At 38.2% G+C, this 18,019-nt stretch overlaps 1 protein-coding gene across 1 annotated transcript; it reads left to right on the forward strand.

Annotated features, from left to right (window-relative positions):
* The first annotated feature begins 722 nt into the window (after positions 1–722).
* KIF11 (kinesin family member 11) lies at positions 723–17,949 on the forward strand. The gene is made up of 22 exons (XM_009897746.2): positions 723–873; positions 4,421–4,553; positions 4,670–4,767; positions 4,861–4,939; positions 5,236–5,421; positions 5,507–5,631; positions 7,394–7,484; positions 7,777–8,019; positions 8,129–8,224; positions 8,761–8,849; positions 9,091–9,178; positions 9,838–10,026; positions 11,119–11,326; positions 11,955–12,127; positions 12,445–12,567; positions 13,518–13,676; positions 14,018–14,157; positions 14,759–15,038; positions 16,015–16,237; positions 16,480–16,625; positions 16,939–17,055; positions 17,637–17,949. Exons 1-22 carry the CDS (start codon positions 791–793, stop codon positions 17,760–17,762), a joined length of 3,195 nt encoding a protein of 1,064 aa, XP_009896048.2. The 5' UTR covers positions 723–790; the 3' UTR covers positions 17,763–17,949.
* The last annotated feature ends 70 nt before the right edge of the window (positions 17,950–18,019 follow it).

Genomic DNA, 18,019 nt, shown 5'->3' on the forward strand with positions numbered 1-18,019 from the left:
AGACAAGTGAGGAGAGAACTTAATTTAGTTTAATATGAAATTACAGGGAATCTGGAGAATTCATTCTGCTTGAGCTGTGCATGGTCAAACTGGTGTAATTTGACATGTATGGCTTTCAACTTCCTGTTGCAGAAAATTATTAAAGGAATAAACTCAACGTGTCCTCAAACGTACGAATATCCACGGGAGCTGCAAAGGAGGCAAACCTCCCTACTGCCCCATCATCAGCGCGTGGTAGTGGTGGCCAAAAAGAGCTGCTCGGCAGTCTGGGCGTCACCATGGCGTGGACTGCGAGCGCTCAGGGGACCAGGTCAGACGTCGTAATGCAAATGCGCCATCCCCAGCCTCATCCTGACCGCGGGATCCACTTTCCCCTGTCATTCCGGGATTGTCCCAGCCTTCCTCGTTTCATCGTGCTGTTTGCTGTGCCGTGATGCCACACTGCACACTCTGTCGTCATTCGGTAATGTGACAGCAACGACCTGATACTGCAGCCCCCAACCTGCACTGCGCTCGCGGGGGAGCGGGACGGTGCCGCAGCTTCCGCCGTGGGCGGGCATCGCCATCAGAATTTGAACATTACTCCCATGATGCTGTGCGCCCCCTTGCTGATTGGCCGGGCTGGGGGGAGGTGCGTGGTTTGAAGTCTGTGGCGGAGGGCGCGCGCTCGCCATTTTATCAGAGTGCGGCGGCGGCTGAGGCGAGCAGCGGGTTGGCCTAAGGTGCTGTGGGACAACGGGGTCTTCGCTGTGCCGCTTTCCCGCTGGCAGGATTTCCTTCAAGGCCCGCCATGGCTTCCCTCAGCTTCCAGGGAGGCAGTGGCGCTAAGAAGGAGGAGAAGGGCAAGAACATCCAGGTGGTGGTGCGGTGCAGGTAGGTGCGTCGGCCCGCCACAGGCGAGCGTTAGAGGTTAGCCCGCAGCAGGTGTCCGCGGGGAGCCACTGAGGTGTCTCCTCGTAAATTGCCTCTGGGACTTCGATCCTGAAGCGTTAGTTGCGCTCGGAGAGGCCCCTGGTTGACGTGATACTAATGGGGCGCCGTTAATGCTACGGCTCGGGAAAGAGAACTGCGTGGTGCTTCTCGGAGTATATCATTAGTAAAGAGCCCACTGTTGAGAGCCCACAGCTCTCTTTACTGCGCTTTAAATCGCCCGTCCGAGGCATTAACTTTGCGCTGTACCCTTGTAGCCAATAGAGATAGTCAGCACTTCCGTTAAATGAACGGGGCTATCAATAATCTCTTGCAGTTTAAAAAGGCAGAAAGTTTCAATTTCCCAACTTGATTCAGTGCTCACTCAGAATAAAGCGATGTAGAAAGGGTAACATGAGCTACGTAAGAGTTAGCATGGCTGATCATCGAGACGCATGAAAAAAGGCTAACAATTTGTTTCTTATATGAGCTTCTGTAGGAAGCCGCAGCGATTTAACAGCTAGTACAGGTTTATGGCTACATTCACTTCCGTGTATCTTTGGTATAATTAAAGTGATTACACTTTCCAAATTAGAACGAAAACTTAGTACTGGCTGACTGCTTTGGTTGATCAGATGGAAGGAGTGAGTTTGTTTGTTCGTTAGTTAATGACAGACTTCATGCATTGTAGTTTTGAGATCACACTAAAGACTTGCTAACTGAAACTGCGTCTTAAATGTTCTCATAATGTTGCTTATTAGAACTGTGGTACTGTTGGTGGGTTAAGATTAGTGTTCCAAAGACCTCTGACAGTTTGGGGGTTTTTGAGACAAATCACAGAGTCAGTCAGGGTTGGAAGGGACCACAAGGATCATCTAGTTCCAACACCCCTGCCATGGTCAGGGACACCTCACACTAGATCAGGCTGGCCAGAGCCTCATCCAGCCTGGTCTGAAACACCTCTAGGGATGGAGCCTCAACCACCTCCCTGGACAACCCATTCCAGGGCTTCACCACTCTCATGGTGAAGAACTTCCTCCTCACATCCAGCCTGAATCTCCCCACCTCCAGCTTCATTCCATTCCCCCTAGTCCTATCACTACCTGATATCCTAAGAAGTCCCTCCCCAGCCTTCTTGTAGGCCCCCTTCAGATACTGGAAGGCCACAAGAAGGTCACCTCGGAGCCTTCTTTTCTCCAGACTGAACAGCCCCAACTCTTTCAGTCTGTCCTCATAAGAAGAGGTGCTCCAGCCCTCCGATCATCCTTGTGGCCCTTCTCTGGACAGTATCAGCACATCCATATCCCTCTTGTAATAGGGGCTCCAGAACTGGAGGCAGTACTCCAGGTGGGGTCTCACCAGAGCTGAGTAGAGGGGGAGAATCACCTCCCTTGACCTGCTGGCCACACATCTCTTGATACAGCCCAGGATCTGATTGGCTTTCTGGGCTGCAAGTGTTAAGTGTTAGCCTTATATGTTATTATTATTGATTCGTTTTGTAATCATCATATTCTTAGGCTTGGAAATTTTACTTTCACAGACACACAATAAAAATAGAAATGAAAAGCCACTTTTTTGGTGCAACAACTGAAAATCTGAAACATGCGGTTGGTGATAGTGTTGATGCAAATCAAAAGAATAACCAATTCTATTGAAGCAGTTTTGTTTTAAACAGTGTCAAGAGCAATCATTTTCTCTTTGGTTCCAGTCGCTCTGGAATAGCTGCACTTAAGCATCAGCATGTGTTGTAATGCTCAATACGACAGCAGCATCAAGATTGTCCATGATACAGTGTTTTACTTTTGTCACAATTCAGACCTATGTGAAGATGGAGTTCTTAACACCTACAAACTATCTAGCTCCTTGTTTTTTCTGTATCCATCAGTTTCTCTTTATTGTAGATGGGTGGATAGATGCAATTATATTAATTTATTTCCAAAACCTGATGTATCTGAGCTGATTAAAAAAACAAAACAAAAAAAAAAAAAAAACTTTTTTTCAGCAAAATATTTTCTACATGTCAGTAAAACATGAATCTGAAAATTCAGTATGCATGCCTTAGCATTGTTAATACACTTCATACCCGGGGGGGCAAACCTATGATAAAATGTCACCGTGGCATATCAGATTGTTGCTTGTCTAATGAATCACAGTGATGATCTGCATGTCTGCTCCAGCCTAGCGGAATTGTTTCAGTAATCACAGTTGTGGGCAATTGCACCATGAGGCTTCTGCGTTTGACTGGTTCACTTGCATCAGCATGAAGCAGAATATATTAATTGTTTGTCGTCCTGCTGTTTTAAAAGTCACAGAACGAAACCTGCAGCGGGCTCCTGTGAATGAGATTTTTAGTAATTACCCGTGTCACCAAAGTGTCTAGTGGTCTGTTTAGAATCTAGCACTTCAGCCTTAGGGCTGTGTTGAGGAACAAATGCTAACCACTGGAGTCAGTTAACATAAGATGCCACATGCTTATAGCATTTTTTATTTATTTACATTGTCATTAAAAAAAAATAATCTGAGGTGCCTGTACTATGAAAGTATTTTGGAGATTAATAAAGTTGTAGTTCTATTTTTACTTTTGTCTCTTCAAGTCAACTATGGAGATAGACCATGGAGATTCAGTGCAGTAGCAGCATTCAAGGAGTAATAAAATACTATTGTGTGATTTTTGTTTGCAGCCCATGGTCATTTTCATGGGTTTTTTTGGAGAAATTGTTGCAAATGTCCCTTCACAGAAAGTTGTGTGCACCAGGTTTACATTAACTTAGTAATGAAACAAAACTCTTGCTGTCAAGTTTCTAAACTTTTATTATACCTCTGTTAAATTAAAACTTAGAGTAAAAAGGTATGTGCCCTTCTCCCTATCAAAATCTGATATTTTGTCTGTCTTACAAAATTATGTTCAGAATTCACAAATTCTACTCAAAGCATCACCATTTTAAGGATTTTGATACTGCTGTCTACTGTTTTGCTATTAGTAGGGTCTAATAGTACTTTTGCTGCTTTAGGGTGTTGTCATCCATGCAAGATGAAGGCTTGATTGTTTGTGTAAATGAAAAACAGAATTTTTAGTTACAGTGTTGCTTTAACTTTTGTGTACAAGTTTTTACTTTTTTTAAAAGGCTCTTGCTTGTACTATTTGATATGCTTAATGTTATATCCCCTTGCACCTGAACACTTTCTAATGCAAGTTAGCTGTGTGAGCATCTAAATGATCTTAAAAGTGTTTATGGGCTTGCTAAGAACTGCATATATAAACAAACTAAAAGCTATATACTCTTGGATTGTCCCATTGTGGGCAGAAGGAGAAACAAGATTTGGAAGCTGATAAATTGACACATTTTGTTTTCCTCAAACAATTACTGAACAAATTTAAGTTAAAAGCTTTGTTCTTTTTACCCAATTATACTCTTCTGGACCTTTAAACTGTGTGATTTTACTGCTTTGTCAGTTTTTGTTCCTGTTAGCAATTATATCAGTCCGATACTCTTAACTCTTGTCTTTTTAGGCCTTTTAATGCTTCAGAACGTAAAGCAAACTCCTATGCTGTTGTGGACTGTGATCAAGCAAGAAAGGAAGTCAGCATCCGCGGTGGCGGAGCGACAGACAAGACATCAAGAAAGACTTACACTTTTGATATGGTAACTGCTTGTCAAGTTGTGGACTTCTACAAACATGCTAGTACATTTCTCTGATACAGTCTAACTACTGTACTGTGTAGTGCTATGCTTTAGGATAAATGTCTTTGTCTCAACAGGTATTTGGAGCTCAGGCAAAGCAGATTGATGTATACCGGAGTGTTGTGTGTCCCATTTTGGATGAAGTTATTATGGGCTACAACTGTACAGTGTTTGCGTAAGTAAGCCAATAAGTACTGTTAGGAGATTTTATTTGCATTTTAGGTTCTTGTTTACCTCCTTTTTTTTTTTTTTTTTTTTCCCCCAACAGTTATGGCCAAACTGGTACTGGTAAAACCTTTACAATGGAAGGGGAGCGGTCACCCAATGAAGAATATACCTGGGAAGAGGTATATTTTTGCTTCTGAGATTTCCCTATTCTGTTAAAAGTTAGAGATTTCAGAAGGCTAAAGCTGATGCCTTTCAAATCCAGAAACTGACCATACTTAAATGTTTGTAAATTAAGTCTTATTAATTTCAATGAAAATCAAAGCTTTACATCTTTAATGCAACCATACATTGATCTTTGTGTGGAAGGTGATCATTGTCCAAAGTCTTCATGTTTGTAACAAATCAGGCCATCTAGCTGAAATTCCACCCTCAGATTGGTACATTTATGTATTAAATAATTCACTTTAATTTATAGGATCCACTAGCAGGTATAATACCCCGTACTCTGCATCAAATATTTGAAAAACTCACAGAGAACGGTACTGAATTTTCAGTGAAAGTCTCTCTCTTGGAAATCTACAATGAGGAGCTTTTTGATCTCCTGAGTCCTACTCATGATGTTGGGGAAAGACTGCAGATGTTTGATGATCCTCGAAACAAGGTTAGTGCTGTCTTTCGAAATCTGTTATATTAAGGCTTTCAGGATTGTTGAAGGGCGTATAATATGCATACATTATTTCTGACAGAGAGGTGTAATTATTAAAGGCTTGGAAGAAATAACTGTACACAACAAAAATGAAGTCTACCAAATACTGGAAAGGGGCGCAGCAAAAAGAACTACTGCGGCTACTTACATGAATGCGTATTCCAGGTACAAATCTTCCCCATTTTAGAAGCTTCATGTTGTTCTTGTTTTATTAAACAGGGTCTTGCTGAAGAAGTGAAATGTGCAAACTAGGGCAAACCTGGCATGATCTTGAGACTGTCAAATGTGGGTTAGAAAGCCACAGTTAGAACTTCATCATGATTCTAATGGGTATATGAAGAGGCATTACAAAACCTGACTGCTTCTCATCTGAAAAATGGGCAAGCTGTTTCTGTCTCCATGACTCTTTTTTGCATTTTCTTCCACTCATGTTTAGAGTTTGTTTCCTTTTTTTATGAATATATCCCTTGTAAATATGCAGTGTCTAGTAGACGCAGTAGCCATGGCATTCCACCTATTTCTGAGATTGAAATAGCAGAATGTTTTTAATCCTGCATCTAGAATATTGAAATTTAATTACCTCAAAGTTAATGTCTTAAGTTTCTCAGTGCTTTATATGCCTATGGAAACAGGCAACAGAAGTCTAACAGATATGTAACTGAAATACATCATATGTACTAGCATGAAATAAATACTCTCTGCAGTAAATGCTGCAAATCTTCAAAAAGTCCTTTCATGTTTGGAAGCTATTTAGTGGATATACCTGCATTAGAGAGATGGGTTGTCTTTGTTCCAGCTGTTATAGGTAGTTGGGAGGATTTTGCCAATCCCATTTACCAAATAAAAACCTTCTGTTAGTCCCAAGTATCTTTTCCTCTCCTCACGAGCAGTAGAAAATGGTGTAGTAGAATTTGTTACTGAAGTTGGAATTTCAAAATACCGCTGAGATCTGTGTTTTACAGGTCAGCACAAGACCCTCTTTTCAAACCTCAGCTTCTGAAAACATGTAAACTGGATTGTGGAAGTTGGGGATAAGGTTATGGGTTGGGTTTTTTTGTATAGAAATGCAGGCTACTTCATATGTTTACACCTGACACCTTGGTCAGAAATAACATAATTTATTACTGATTTCTCATTCTTGAACTGCAGATATGATATCTGTATCACTGAACGAGTAGTGATTCAGTGCTGCAACGAACAAGAAACACTCTGCTCATGCCTTATTTTAAATTTCATAGAGCACACAGGTCTGCTGGTTCAAGGGAATGGGTATTTGGCTACTGCAGATTAGAACACAAAACTTAATTTGAAACTATGGGGAATCTGGGAATTCATTCTGCCTGAGCTGTGCATGGTCAAACTGGTGTAATTTGACTTGTGTGGTTTTCAACTTCCTGTTACAAAAAATTAAAGGAAATAAGCTCAATCTAAAATCATCTTAAAAGTGTACTATGGTTTTGAATGAAAAAGAATACCTACATTTTTAATATTGGTGGATTCAACTACTTGCTGCTTTTCCTAGCCTATGTAAAGAAAACTAAATATCTTAGTGTCACATCTGTAAAAATACTTGTAGTATGCTGACTGAAGAATCCACAAACATGTTTTCTTGACGTGTGAGTTGAGAACACACAAATGTAAATAAACCCAAAGAGTTTCTCTTGGTTTTGCTTTAAAAATTATACCAGGATTGAGGCAAATGCTGTCCATTTGCTTCATCACTGGGTTTTAAGTACCATATTTGTACTTGTACACATGAAAAATGTACTAGGTAGAATTAAGTGTGTTGAAAATGTCTAAGTCCCAATTAATGGGCCTAATGTATTCCCTGTAAAGAGCATGGATACCTAACTTACAGCAGTGTCATGTAGCATGCACATCATTTGTCTTTAATGGGATACCAGTCTGAAACTGCATTCTTTTATAGCCGTTCCCACTCAGTGTTTTCAATTACCATCCATATGAAAGAGACAACAACAGACGGAGAAGAACTTGTTAAAATTGGGAAGTTAAACTTGGTAAGTATTTGAACAGAATGTCATTGATGACATTGTTAAAGCAGTAAACTGTAATAATCTGAACTCTTGAAAATCTGGAGTGTTTATCCATTAAGGGTAAAAATCATTGTTTTTCATAAAGTAGTATGAAGTATACTTCTCACTCTGAGAAATGTCAGTCCTATTTGTCACATCAATGTCTTCTGAATAGCTCATAAGCTAGTTCGTGTGTGTTGCATTCTGCAGCACTATTCAGTAAACATTCTTCAGGGTTATTTGAGACAAAAAGCATATTGTTCCTCTTATCTTTCAGGTTGATCTTGCAGGAAGTGAAAACATTGGTCGATCTGGGGCAGTTGACAAAAGAGCTCGTGAAGCTGGAAATATCAACCAGTCTCTTCTGACACTAGGAAGAGTTATTACTGCTTTAGTGGAAAGAGCCCCACATATTCCATATAGGGAATCTAAACTCACAAGAATCCTTCAAGACTCTCTCGGTGGACGAACCAAAACATCAATAATTGCCACAGTTTCTCCTGCATCTATAAATCTTGAGGTAAATTTAAGTCTGAAAATCTATTGCTAAAATAAATAGGTTTTGCTAATGATGAAAAAATGTAAGTTAACTCCTCAGCTTGACCTAGTGTTACATGTATTTTTCGCAGGAAACATTGAGTACACTGGAATACGCCCACAGAGCTAAAAACATAATGAACAAGCCTGAAGTTAATCAGAAGCTAACAAAAAAAGCTCTTATTAAGGTAAGGTAGATGTGTACCTTAATTTCAGTTGCAGGTTACGTTTGATTTTGTTAACATAGATTCTGCTATGCAGGAAATTACGAAGTTGTGAAGAAGCTGTAACAAGTGCTCTTCTGAAGTGCTTTCAAATTAAGCTGGTACAGCATTAGTGACTTCAGTTTCAATACCTGTAAAGACTAAATCTGGATATAGGGGGGCTATTGCTACTAGTTGTGACTGTGTACAAATTACTTGTTTACAAGCTAGTGGAGAGCCCCTAAATGATGCTGGTTATTTTTTGCTGGACTTCCTGTATTAGCAGCTTAATTCCCTAGAACAAAGGGCCAATATAAAGTGACTAAGTATGCATCAAATGGGCAGTTTCAATATATTATGTATATCCAATGGTATGAATTTAAATGGAGCTGTACTGAACTTATTTGGAACAGAAGTACTTTGCTGCTGTGCTTATGCAAGAATTCCGTAGAACACTGTCTCTTAAGTTAAATCTTGAAAGTGAAGTAGAAATGTTTAGATGTGATTATTTCCTTTTGCAGGAATATACTGAAGAGATTGAGCGGTTGAAGCGAGACCTTGCAGCTGCACGAGAGAAAAATGGAGTCTATATTTCCCTTGAAAATTATGAGTATGTCTTCAAAATTTCTATGAAATTGCTAACAACAAATTTCCGCTTTTAGTACCTATCCTTACACAGAAATGCTTTTGGATCTATATTCACACTAGAAAATTAAAGATAGGAAAGTCTGACTGTCAACTTTGTCTTTAGACTTATATCTGTGCAATAATTTCTAAAGAGAAGATTTGTGCTGAGGATTTTGTTTTTATGTGGCACCTACCATAATCTGTTTGTTTTATGTTTGCTTGAGAGCCCTTAATGGAAAGCTGACAGTTCAGGAAGAACAAATTGCAGAGTATATTGACAAAATTGGCATCATGGAGGAAGAAGTGAAAAGAGTAAGTAACATTTCTCAACTGTGGCTTAAATCTTTGGAGAAGAAGGAAAAAACTTTGAGTAAAGTACAGTCTGAAGAATTTTTGTTCTTACGTTTTCCCAGTTAGTCAAAAGGAAATGGAAAGTTACAGGATGCAACATGTGATTTATTTTTGTTTTTTTAAGTTGTTTTAATGTCTGCCATTTTACCTTTAATTTGCTTTGAGTTTTCAGCAAAAATTAAAAATCTGCTTGTAAAATGGTATCATCTCAGTTGATGGATATGCTCATTAACAGAAAATGGGAGCTTCCTGTTTAAGAGAAATCTACTAATTTACTGGAATGTGTAACTAATCAGCTTTACTGACTTCATTTTATCTGCTTAGCTTTGTTTAGTGGGATTTTAGTTTTCCCTTGTGCTGTAACACTTCTTTGGTCTTGTGGTTTATGTTGGGGAGCAAGGGATTAGTGCAGTGAAAATGATGTCGGTTTATGAAATTTTCAGTGAATCCAGAGACTATACAAACGTACAGTCTCGGCATAAGACCTCAGAACCCTTCAGCTGAAACTGCATTATTAGATGACAACTTGCCTTCTGGATTGTGGCATATAATTGGAGAAGTGGGACCAACGAGCTTAAAAAAAGATGTGTTGACCTATTGATGTTTGTCTTCCACTTTAGGTCACTGAACTATTCACAGCTAATAAAAATGAACTTGAACAGTGTAAAACAGATCTGCATATCAAGGAGAGAGAACTGGAAGAAACACAAAAAGATCTTCAAGAAACCAAGGTTCATCTGGCTGAAGAGGAATATGTGGTTTCAGTTTTGGAAAACACTGAACAAAAACTTCATGGCACAGCTACCAAGGTTGTGGCAGTTCTTGCACCTAACTATAACAGTAGCTTTCAATGTTTAGGAGTTCTGTGGGATGTTGAAAGAAACCATTGTTGCAAGGCATGATGTGAGCGTAACAAATGCTGAATTAAAAATGGAAAACTAGGATTAGCTCTTTCTATACATTGTGATGAAAAGCTACTTAAGAATGAAGGACTTTCTCTGTGGTAATATTTACAATTAAGTGCTGAACTTGCTGGTTTGTCTGGAACTACCTTTCCTTCAGGCCAGATTGTCATGAAAGTTTCAGTGCTTTGCAGTATCTATTGTCATGACTTGTTTTGCAGAATAAGTAGTTTTCTTTAGTAGAAACTTAAGGCTGGTCCTACAAAAGAGTGAATTATCTATAACTGGGATAAAAAAAATAATGAAAATGCAGATGTGTACAATAATTTACACTCACTGAGTGTAATGGAATCTTGCCCTGTCACCACCTATATTTTATAGTATGATCTGTGTAGGTTGGTCATAGTTGATGAAAATGGGCTTGTGGGAAGAGGCAAGTATCCTGCCAGACAAACACCAAAGTGGTGAAACAGAAATTTTCATGCTGACTAAAAATATTTCTACTAAATTCCTGTAAAGCTGGTAGGGTATATCCCATTTTTACATGGGGGTTATGGGGTGTTTACATGAGGGGAAATAGGTGACTGAGGTCACTTACCCAGATTACAAAAGCAAGAATCCATTGAGTTTGAATTAAAAATTACCACAGAATTGCTATTGAAAATCTGCTTGAGTACTACTAAAGAAATGACTGTCAAATCTTTCAGAAAAAGTGGTCAGGAGTTTATATATATAGTCTGATAAATTATATCCTGATTTCTTAAGTACTGAGGATGTCACTTATTAATGCTTCATTTTCAAAGTCAGAGCCAATAATTTCTAGTTAGGTAACTTCTTCCTTTGCTCCAAGAATATAAATGGCACCAGGATTAAGAACAACTGTAATTTGATGTAAAGGGGAGTAGCTTCTTTTAGCTCAGAACTAGAGTTGTTTTTCCTTGTACTATATATGTTTGATTTGTTTAAATACTGACACAACTGGTTTTTTAAAATCCATAGTTACTTAGTACAGTTCAAGAAACTACGAAAGATGTATCTGGTCTCCATGCAAAACTGGACCGTAAGAAGGCTGTTGATCAACACAATGCTATCATCCAAAATCAGTTTGCAGGACGAATGAATACTTTGTTCAGCAAAATACAAGATTCAGTTAGTGAGAACAGTTTGAAGCAGCAACAGATGTTAACATCTTACATGAATTTCATAGGTAAGTATTTACAATTAGCAAATACCAAAGTACCCCTGGTCAGAGACCAGGGAAGCCGTTCCACTGCCTCTGCCTACCTCCTTGTCCCAAGAGAGAAAAGGAGTGAAGAGAAAGCAGTGGGTTAGACTTAGCCAAGGCCAGCCAACAAGCAGATTATCTCTCCCAAGCAAAGCAAAACAGCACAAGATCAGAAGAGGAGGGAGGGAATTGTTATAGTACAGCCCATCTTATTTGAGATATTTATCCAGTTAATTTGTTTAGAATAATCTTTTGTTTTCCTTTTTACACCCAGTAATGATTTATTTATATTTTTCTACTTTTCTGCTCAAAACCTGCAACTAAATTTTAAAGGCATAGCCTAAAACCACCACATACCTGTATCAGTATATCATCCTGGATTTTTGCAACAGCTTCCTAAACCAGATCTGTTTTGGTAGGTGGAAGGGGCTTTATTTTAAGCAGTCTAATGATTCCAATTGAACCAGTAATAATGCATCTGGGACAACCAACAGCGTTTCTGTTCTGGGAGGCAGTAAGGTGATGAGCAGTGAAGAGTTCATATCTCACAGTGGAACTTTCTTAAAAGCAATTTGTAATGTGTCTTGATTTTATTTTATTTTTATCATAGGTGAACTCCTGTCTACCAGTTCTTCAGCAGCTAATATTCTTGCATCAGTCGTATCAGCATCATTTGACTCTTTAAAAGAATTGGTGTCTACTGAAGTTTCTCACATATCTGAAAAAATAACGCAACATGAGAATCTGTCACTTGATTGTAAAGCTGATCTGCTGAGAATAATTGTTAGTAAATTTACATACTCTTATATTACTTAAATATATGAAATTCTTCTTAATCAAAGAGGAATTCTGTAAATACCATAGTCTTTTTCTGATGCTCTTTACCTGCCTCTGCTTCAGCACTTGGCCATGATTATGTCCCTTCCTACTTCCTCTCCCATGTCACCACCACAAGCCGCAATGTACTATATAGCAAATGCTGCAGTAGCAGGCTACATGGGTATTGCATATGGGTAGTTTCTTTCAAAATGTAGATGAAGGAACAGTCATATCTTGGTTTACTTTTGCCTGTTTTGTGTTTTTTTAATTGGTCTTCCTAGGAGGAGCATGCATCTGGATTAGGAAGAGCTTTAAGTAGCTTGACACCAATGGTAGAGTTTGTCTTGGCACTAAACTCGCAGTTTCAGAGTAACATGAAGAAGCACTCTACTGTGGCTGACAAGGTAATGTATATAATTAGTGTTTTGCAGATAACCCTTTGGTGTTTTTTTTCCTGCAGTATGTCAGTGTTTCCCCTTCTGGTCTGAACTTTTCTCCTTTATTCTCTCCCATGAGTTCTGCATTTTAGAGCTTTCTGTCAGACTTAAATTCTACTTATGAGCTTGGTGTATTTATTTACGATTTACATTGGCACAACTGTTAACCTAAATGCTACAGGAGAGTGGTAAAATGTGGATGCTTAAATCTGTATGTTACAAGTACTTGATGATACCCTTAATGCAGTCTGTCCTGTATTTTAGAAATGTAAAATAACCAACTTAAATCTTACTGCTCCCAATGTCTGCTGTTGTAATACCAAGCATTTTCTCCAGTCACTTAGATTCCTGGAGGATATGATGCTTTACCTTTAACAATAACCCTAAGCGCAGACAACTTAAATCTTTTGCTTAAATTTTTTTGTTCTAGTCTACTTCATGATGCTTATGTAGAACTGCAGCCTCATTCTTTTATTCCTTTTCCACTTTTTGTCAAAACCAAATCTTTGTTCTTGGTGATCTGTTCCTCTGACTGGAAAACTTCCTCCTTCTGTCAGTTACAACTCATGTAATATCAGCTCCCGTTGTCTAGAGACTTTTGATTGGTTTTCAGACTTAGCAAACAGTCCATGGCTTACTAGTTCTTGCTTCTTACTCTTGTCTTAACCAAGTATCTTGTCTGTGTCTTCCTATTTTATCTGTCTCCCATGCTGAATTTTGTATTTTGGAAAACCCATGCACAAAGTGCCAGTCTAACTTCAGATTGCTGAGTTATGTCCACCTTTTATGCACAGTACTTGTAAGCTTTTGGTAATTTCCTTGGGTTAGAGTTTTTCAATATTAATTGCTTTAGGAAAAAATACCCAGTTCTTACCTAAAGACAAATATCTAACTTTTAAATACAACATTTTTCAAAGATGGAGTGCCACAAAAAGGAAATGGATACCTTCTTTGAAGATCTTTCTCTCACTCTGAAAAAATTACAAGAAGAAACAGACAGTGGTTTTGCTCAGCTTCATAAGGATTGTGAGAATTTCCAAGAAGCAGCAGAAATTATGAGGTTGGCTCATGCAAAGGTATCATTTAGTATTTCTTGTTACTCTTAACACCAAATGTGGTTGCCTGCTTTGATTTCTAACTCTTTGCAGCAGTAAACGATTACACTTGCTTCAGAAATGTTAGGACAGTAACTTGATGATCCCTAATTCTTTTCAGCCTTTCTTGGGCTGCTTTAAGGAATTTAACGCTCTGAGCATGTCTAGTATATACACATTGTCTGTCTTCTCTAGACATAAACTATACCTTCAGCTTAAGGATGACAAAGCTCTTCTATTTGTTGTATTTTTCATAAAAGTATTCAAGTACCTTTTCAAGAATTTTGAATGCCGCATATGACTGAAAGGTATTTTCTTACTAGAGCGCAGCTGAATTAATGTCGTCCCTACAAAGCCACCTTGACCTGTTTACTCAGGAGACTCACAAGAACTTAACCGATGTGCTTGCAAAAAATGGAAGCTTGAAGACCACCATCACTGCTGTGCAAGAAAATGTTCACTTGTAAGAAGTAGATTACTTTTTGGTGTATACTGCTGCCGAGATAAAACTATGTATGAAGAGGACTGCAAAATTTGATGCTCCTTGTATTTATAGGCTTCATATTTATGTGCTTCTCGACAAGACTTGTATGTTAGAGCTGAGTTATGCCACAGAATGTAAATCATAGTTCACCTTTCCCCAGAGTAAAAGGTAGTTCTACAAGGCTTTTCCTTGAATTTGACTCTTGAGCGTATTGCAGATTAGAGTCCATGGGTTTGGGAGCAGCATGGGTGGATTTCACAACTTCATACCATAAAGACTTAGCTTGAAGTATAGTATTTTATCTATTGCAACATGCTTTATTCAGTTGCAGACTGAATAACTAAGGTTTTGCTGAAGTTGTTGGGTTTTCATTTGTATTTGGGGGGTTTGTTTGGGCTGTGATTTAAGAAACCTACTGCTCAGAGTGCTGCAGTTTGTAAATCCACTGAATAGAGCAACATTAGCTGGTCTGATAGAGCTATGCTACTTCACTGGTTCTGGTCTCAAATATTTCTAAATATATAATGTTTTAAAATCTACTTTCTAAAATCTCTAAACTCTTATATATACGTTGTTACAGGAAAACTACAGACCTAGTCAGCAGTACGACTTCAAATCACAACAAATTTATTGCATCTTTGGATAATTTCTCTCAAGAGCTCAGCATCATAAATGCTGAAAACAAAATGATGCTAGAAGAATCCACTGACCACTGTCAACAACTTCTTAGCAATCTCAAAAATGTGTCTCAGGATATTGATAAATGGGGTGAATTTACAACTGCTCATGTGGGTGACCTTACCAATCAACAGCTGCTGTGCTTCAGTGATGAGAAACAGCAACTTCAGTGTTTAAAAAAGGTACTTATTTGTAGCCTAATACAGCATCCTGAATCAGGCTTTTACAGTAGAATCGACAGGAGAAAGAAGTTTCTCATTTAGAACGAAATCGTGTGGTTTCAAGTCACAGCAGACATGTTAGCTTAAGCAGATGCAGTTAGAGGAGATCAAAAGTTTAAAAGGCAGAATCTGAACTTAAAGTGCAAACAATCTCAAAGAATATTGTCTTGATTAATCCCACGGGCTTTTTACGTCTTTTTAGTATTATACATCTTTCGTTCTAATTCTGTCTACCAGTTGTGTCCCTGGGAGACTACAGCAGGATTCAAATTACTTTATTGGTCAGATAGATTAACATTATGGGAGAAAGCAATCCTTTTAGGTACTTACTAGTTCTGGCCTCTTAAAGGAGAATTTCTTTCTAGAAGTTATTCTAATTTCTATCACAACCCTCACTTCCCCCCATTTCTCATGTTGTTGTAATAGGTAATCAAATAAGCAGATCTAAAATTTTACTAATGTCCAGAAAGTAAAACATAACTGTTAGAAACATTTGCAGTCTCCAGATGCCCTTGTATCTGTTATACCTATGGAACACTTCAGGAATTTATTTTCAATGAGAATGGCTAAAAATAACTTTCCTTTTCCTCTACAAATGCATAAAGCTGCTAATGCTTGTACGATTTTCACTTTCACTTAGATGTCCTAATTCTGTGCAGGGTTGTGCAGAGAAGCATGAAGAATCTGATCTGAACCAGGTGGCATCTTTATTGTTATGACTAGCTTTCTAAAATGATACTTTCTAAGAAACAAACTATTTTCTGAGGATAGCTCTCAAAGTGAGAGTATAAAACTGGCACTGAAACCTCTAAATTTGAGGTCTCTCAGTTGTTTCATTTCAAGCCATGTCACTAGTCATACACCACATCATAGGAAAGAGGCTGAAACCTTGCCTTTTCTGTTAACTTGGTGTTGATTTGGGTGGTTTTGTTTTCAGAGTAATGAAGAAAACTGTGATAAAGCAATAACTGAAATTGCTGACCATATTGGTGGACAAAAGGCTACTGAGGAGAAAGTACTAAATAGCCTTCTTGATAAGATAAAATTTGATGAGGATATACTTCTGGAACAGAAGCTGGCACTTGATGAGGAAGCACAGCACGGACTGACTCAAGTTAATGGTTTCCTGCAAGAGGATCTTAAAGTAGATGTTCCAACAGGTATTTAAAGTAGTTTGGGGACAGAATGGTCTTGGAGAAAGCAATTTGTGTTGCAGAATTCATAAGTGAAGGTTAATGGGGACATATGACTAGCACCCTTGCACCTTTAAGGTGCATGCAAGGAATGATGACTAAAAGAATGATTTCTGTATTGAGTTAATGTAAAATTGAGGCTTTGTAATTAAAGCAATTGCTGAAAGTGTTAAGTAGTGCCTTACATTAGTGTGCAATCTTTATTAAAGGGACAACCCCACAGAGAAGGGACTACTTCTATCCAGTTACACTTGTGAGAACAGAAGCCCGGGAACTTCTACTGGAGCAATTAAGGCAAAAGCGACTCAAGCTTGATGCTATGCAAAACAGTTTGACAAAGGATGATGCAGATCTGGTAGGTCTATGAATGACGAGTCAGACTCCTCAATCAAGATTTCTTTTCTTTAGGAGTTACTTAATACCACTGTGGAGATTTGACTAGAACCCTAGAGCTGTTGCAGTTTTTGTTTTACAGATTACTCAGTTGTGTGCTGAGCTTTTGACAAAAAGTGTCTTGGAAAATGAGAGAAGACATTAATAGTTCCAAGAAAATAATTTCTCTTTTTCAAAAATGAGTGCTGTCCTTACTGAATTTACTAATCATGCTTAATAAATTCACCTAGGAGATTCAAACATTAAATATGCTTCTATGAAAAATTCTGATTTAGGATCTGTTGGAAGAAGAGGAAGAGTTGAAAGAATGTGATGGATTCCTTCCCAGTGACAGATACTTACTGGATACAAACGTGGATGGCCATGAAAATAGTGGCATTCCCTTTTTCCAGGTAACTTCCACACACATTCTAAATAATTGTGTATGTATAAGAGTAAAGGAAAATTGTTCCATAGTAGTGCTTTAGTCTAAAGTCACCTGCTATTGTTTAGTGTAGTTTCACAACTTCTTTCAATCCTTTAGAATGTGCTTTGTTAAACTTGAGCTAAAATAACAGCCAATTATAAGTTAGTAGCGTATAATTCAGCAAGAAATTAGATACAGAGTATTTTCTTGGAACCCAGACAGAAATACTGGTGTTGATTCTTCACTGCTTTTGTTTGGTTGGCTTTGGAGGGTTTGGTTTTCCACTTCCTTTTGACCCTCTACCACTGTTTCAGTGTAAAATCCTGGTTTATTAAGCTTGCGTTTGACTTGGAGGGAGCATGTATTTACTTCTCATGGCTTCTTTAAAAGTAGCTGTTGAACTTCTAGATTTCTATAGTACATCTCTTTAGTAAGTGTGTTAGGAACCTTCTTCAGGAGCTGTGCCACATTTTTTTTCCTCAGAACATTTACTGCATTATACATGAGCAAGTAGTCTTTTAATTTCTTTGTATTTTCTTAACGTTGAACGTTTTCTTTAAATCCCAGCACAAAAGGAGTCACAAAAAGGATAAAGAGAACAAGTCTGCAGCTACAGTGGAGAAGAACAAAATAGAGGATATGACTGAACAGTTTCTTCTCAAATCTAAGCTTCCTTTAAGATCACAGAACTAAGATATGTCAGCTGCTTATCCCTGCTTTGAAATACTTAAGTCTAATCCTCTACCAAGCCATAATTTTTTTTGGTTGTTCTCACTCTCTGTATATAGTGATATATTGATACAAAGTTGGATCATAAGATTAACCTGCCAGCTGTCCTGCTTTTTGTCCCATTATTTTATATGCAGTAAATCACAAAGAAAAAAAAACAAACCCCCAAGCAAACTATGGTGCTGTATGTTACATAGACTTTTGTCAAGTAAAACATGTTT

The sequence above is a fragment of the Dryobates pubescens genome, chromosome 8 (genome assembly GCF_014839835.1).
Source record: "Dryobates pubescens isolate bDryPub1 chromosome 8, bDryPub1.pri, whole genome shotgun sequence".
NCBI classification, from domain to species: Eukaryota; Metazoa; Chordata; class Aves; order Piciformes; family Picidae; genus Dryobates; species Dryobates pubescens.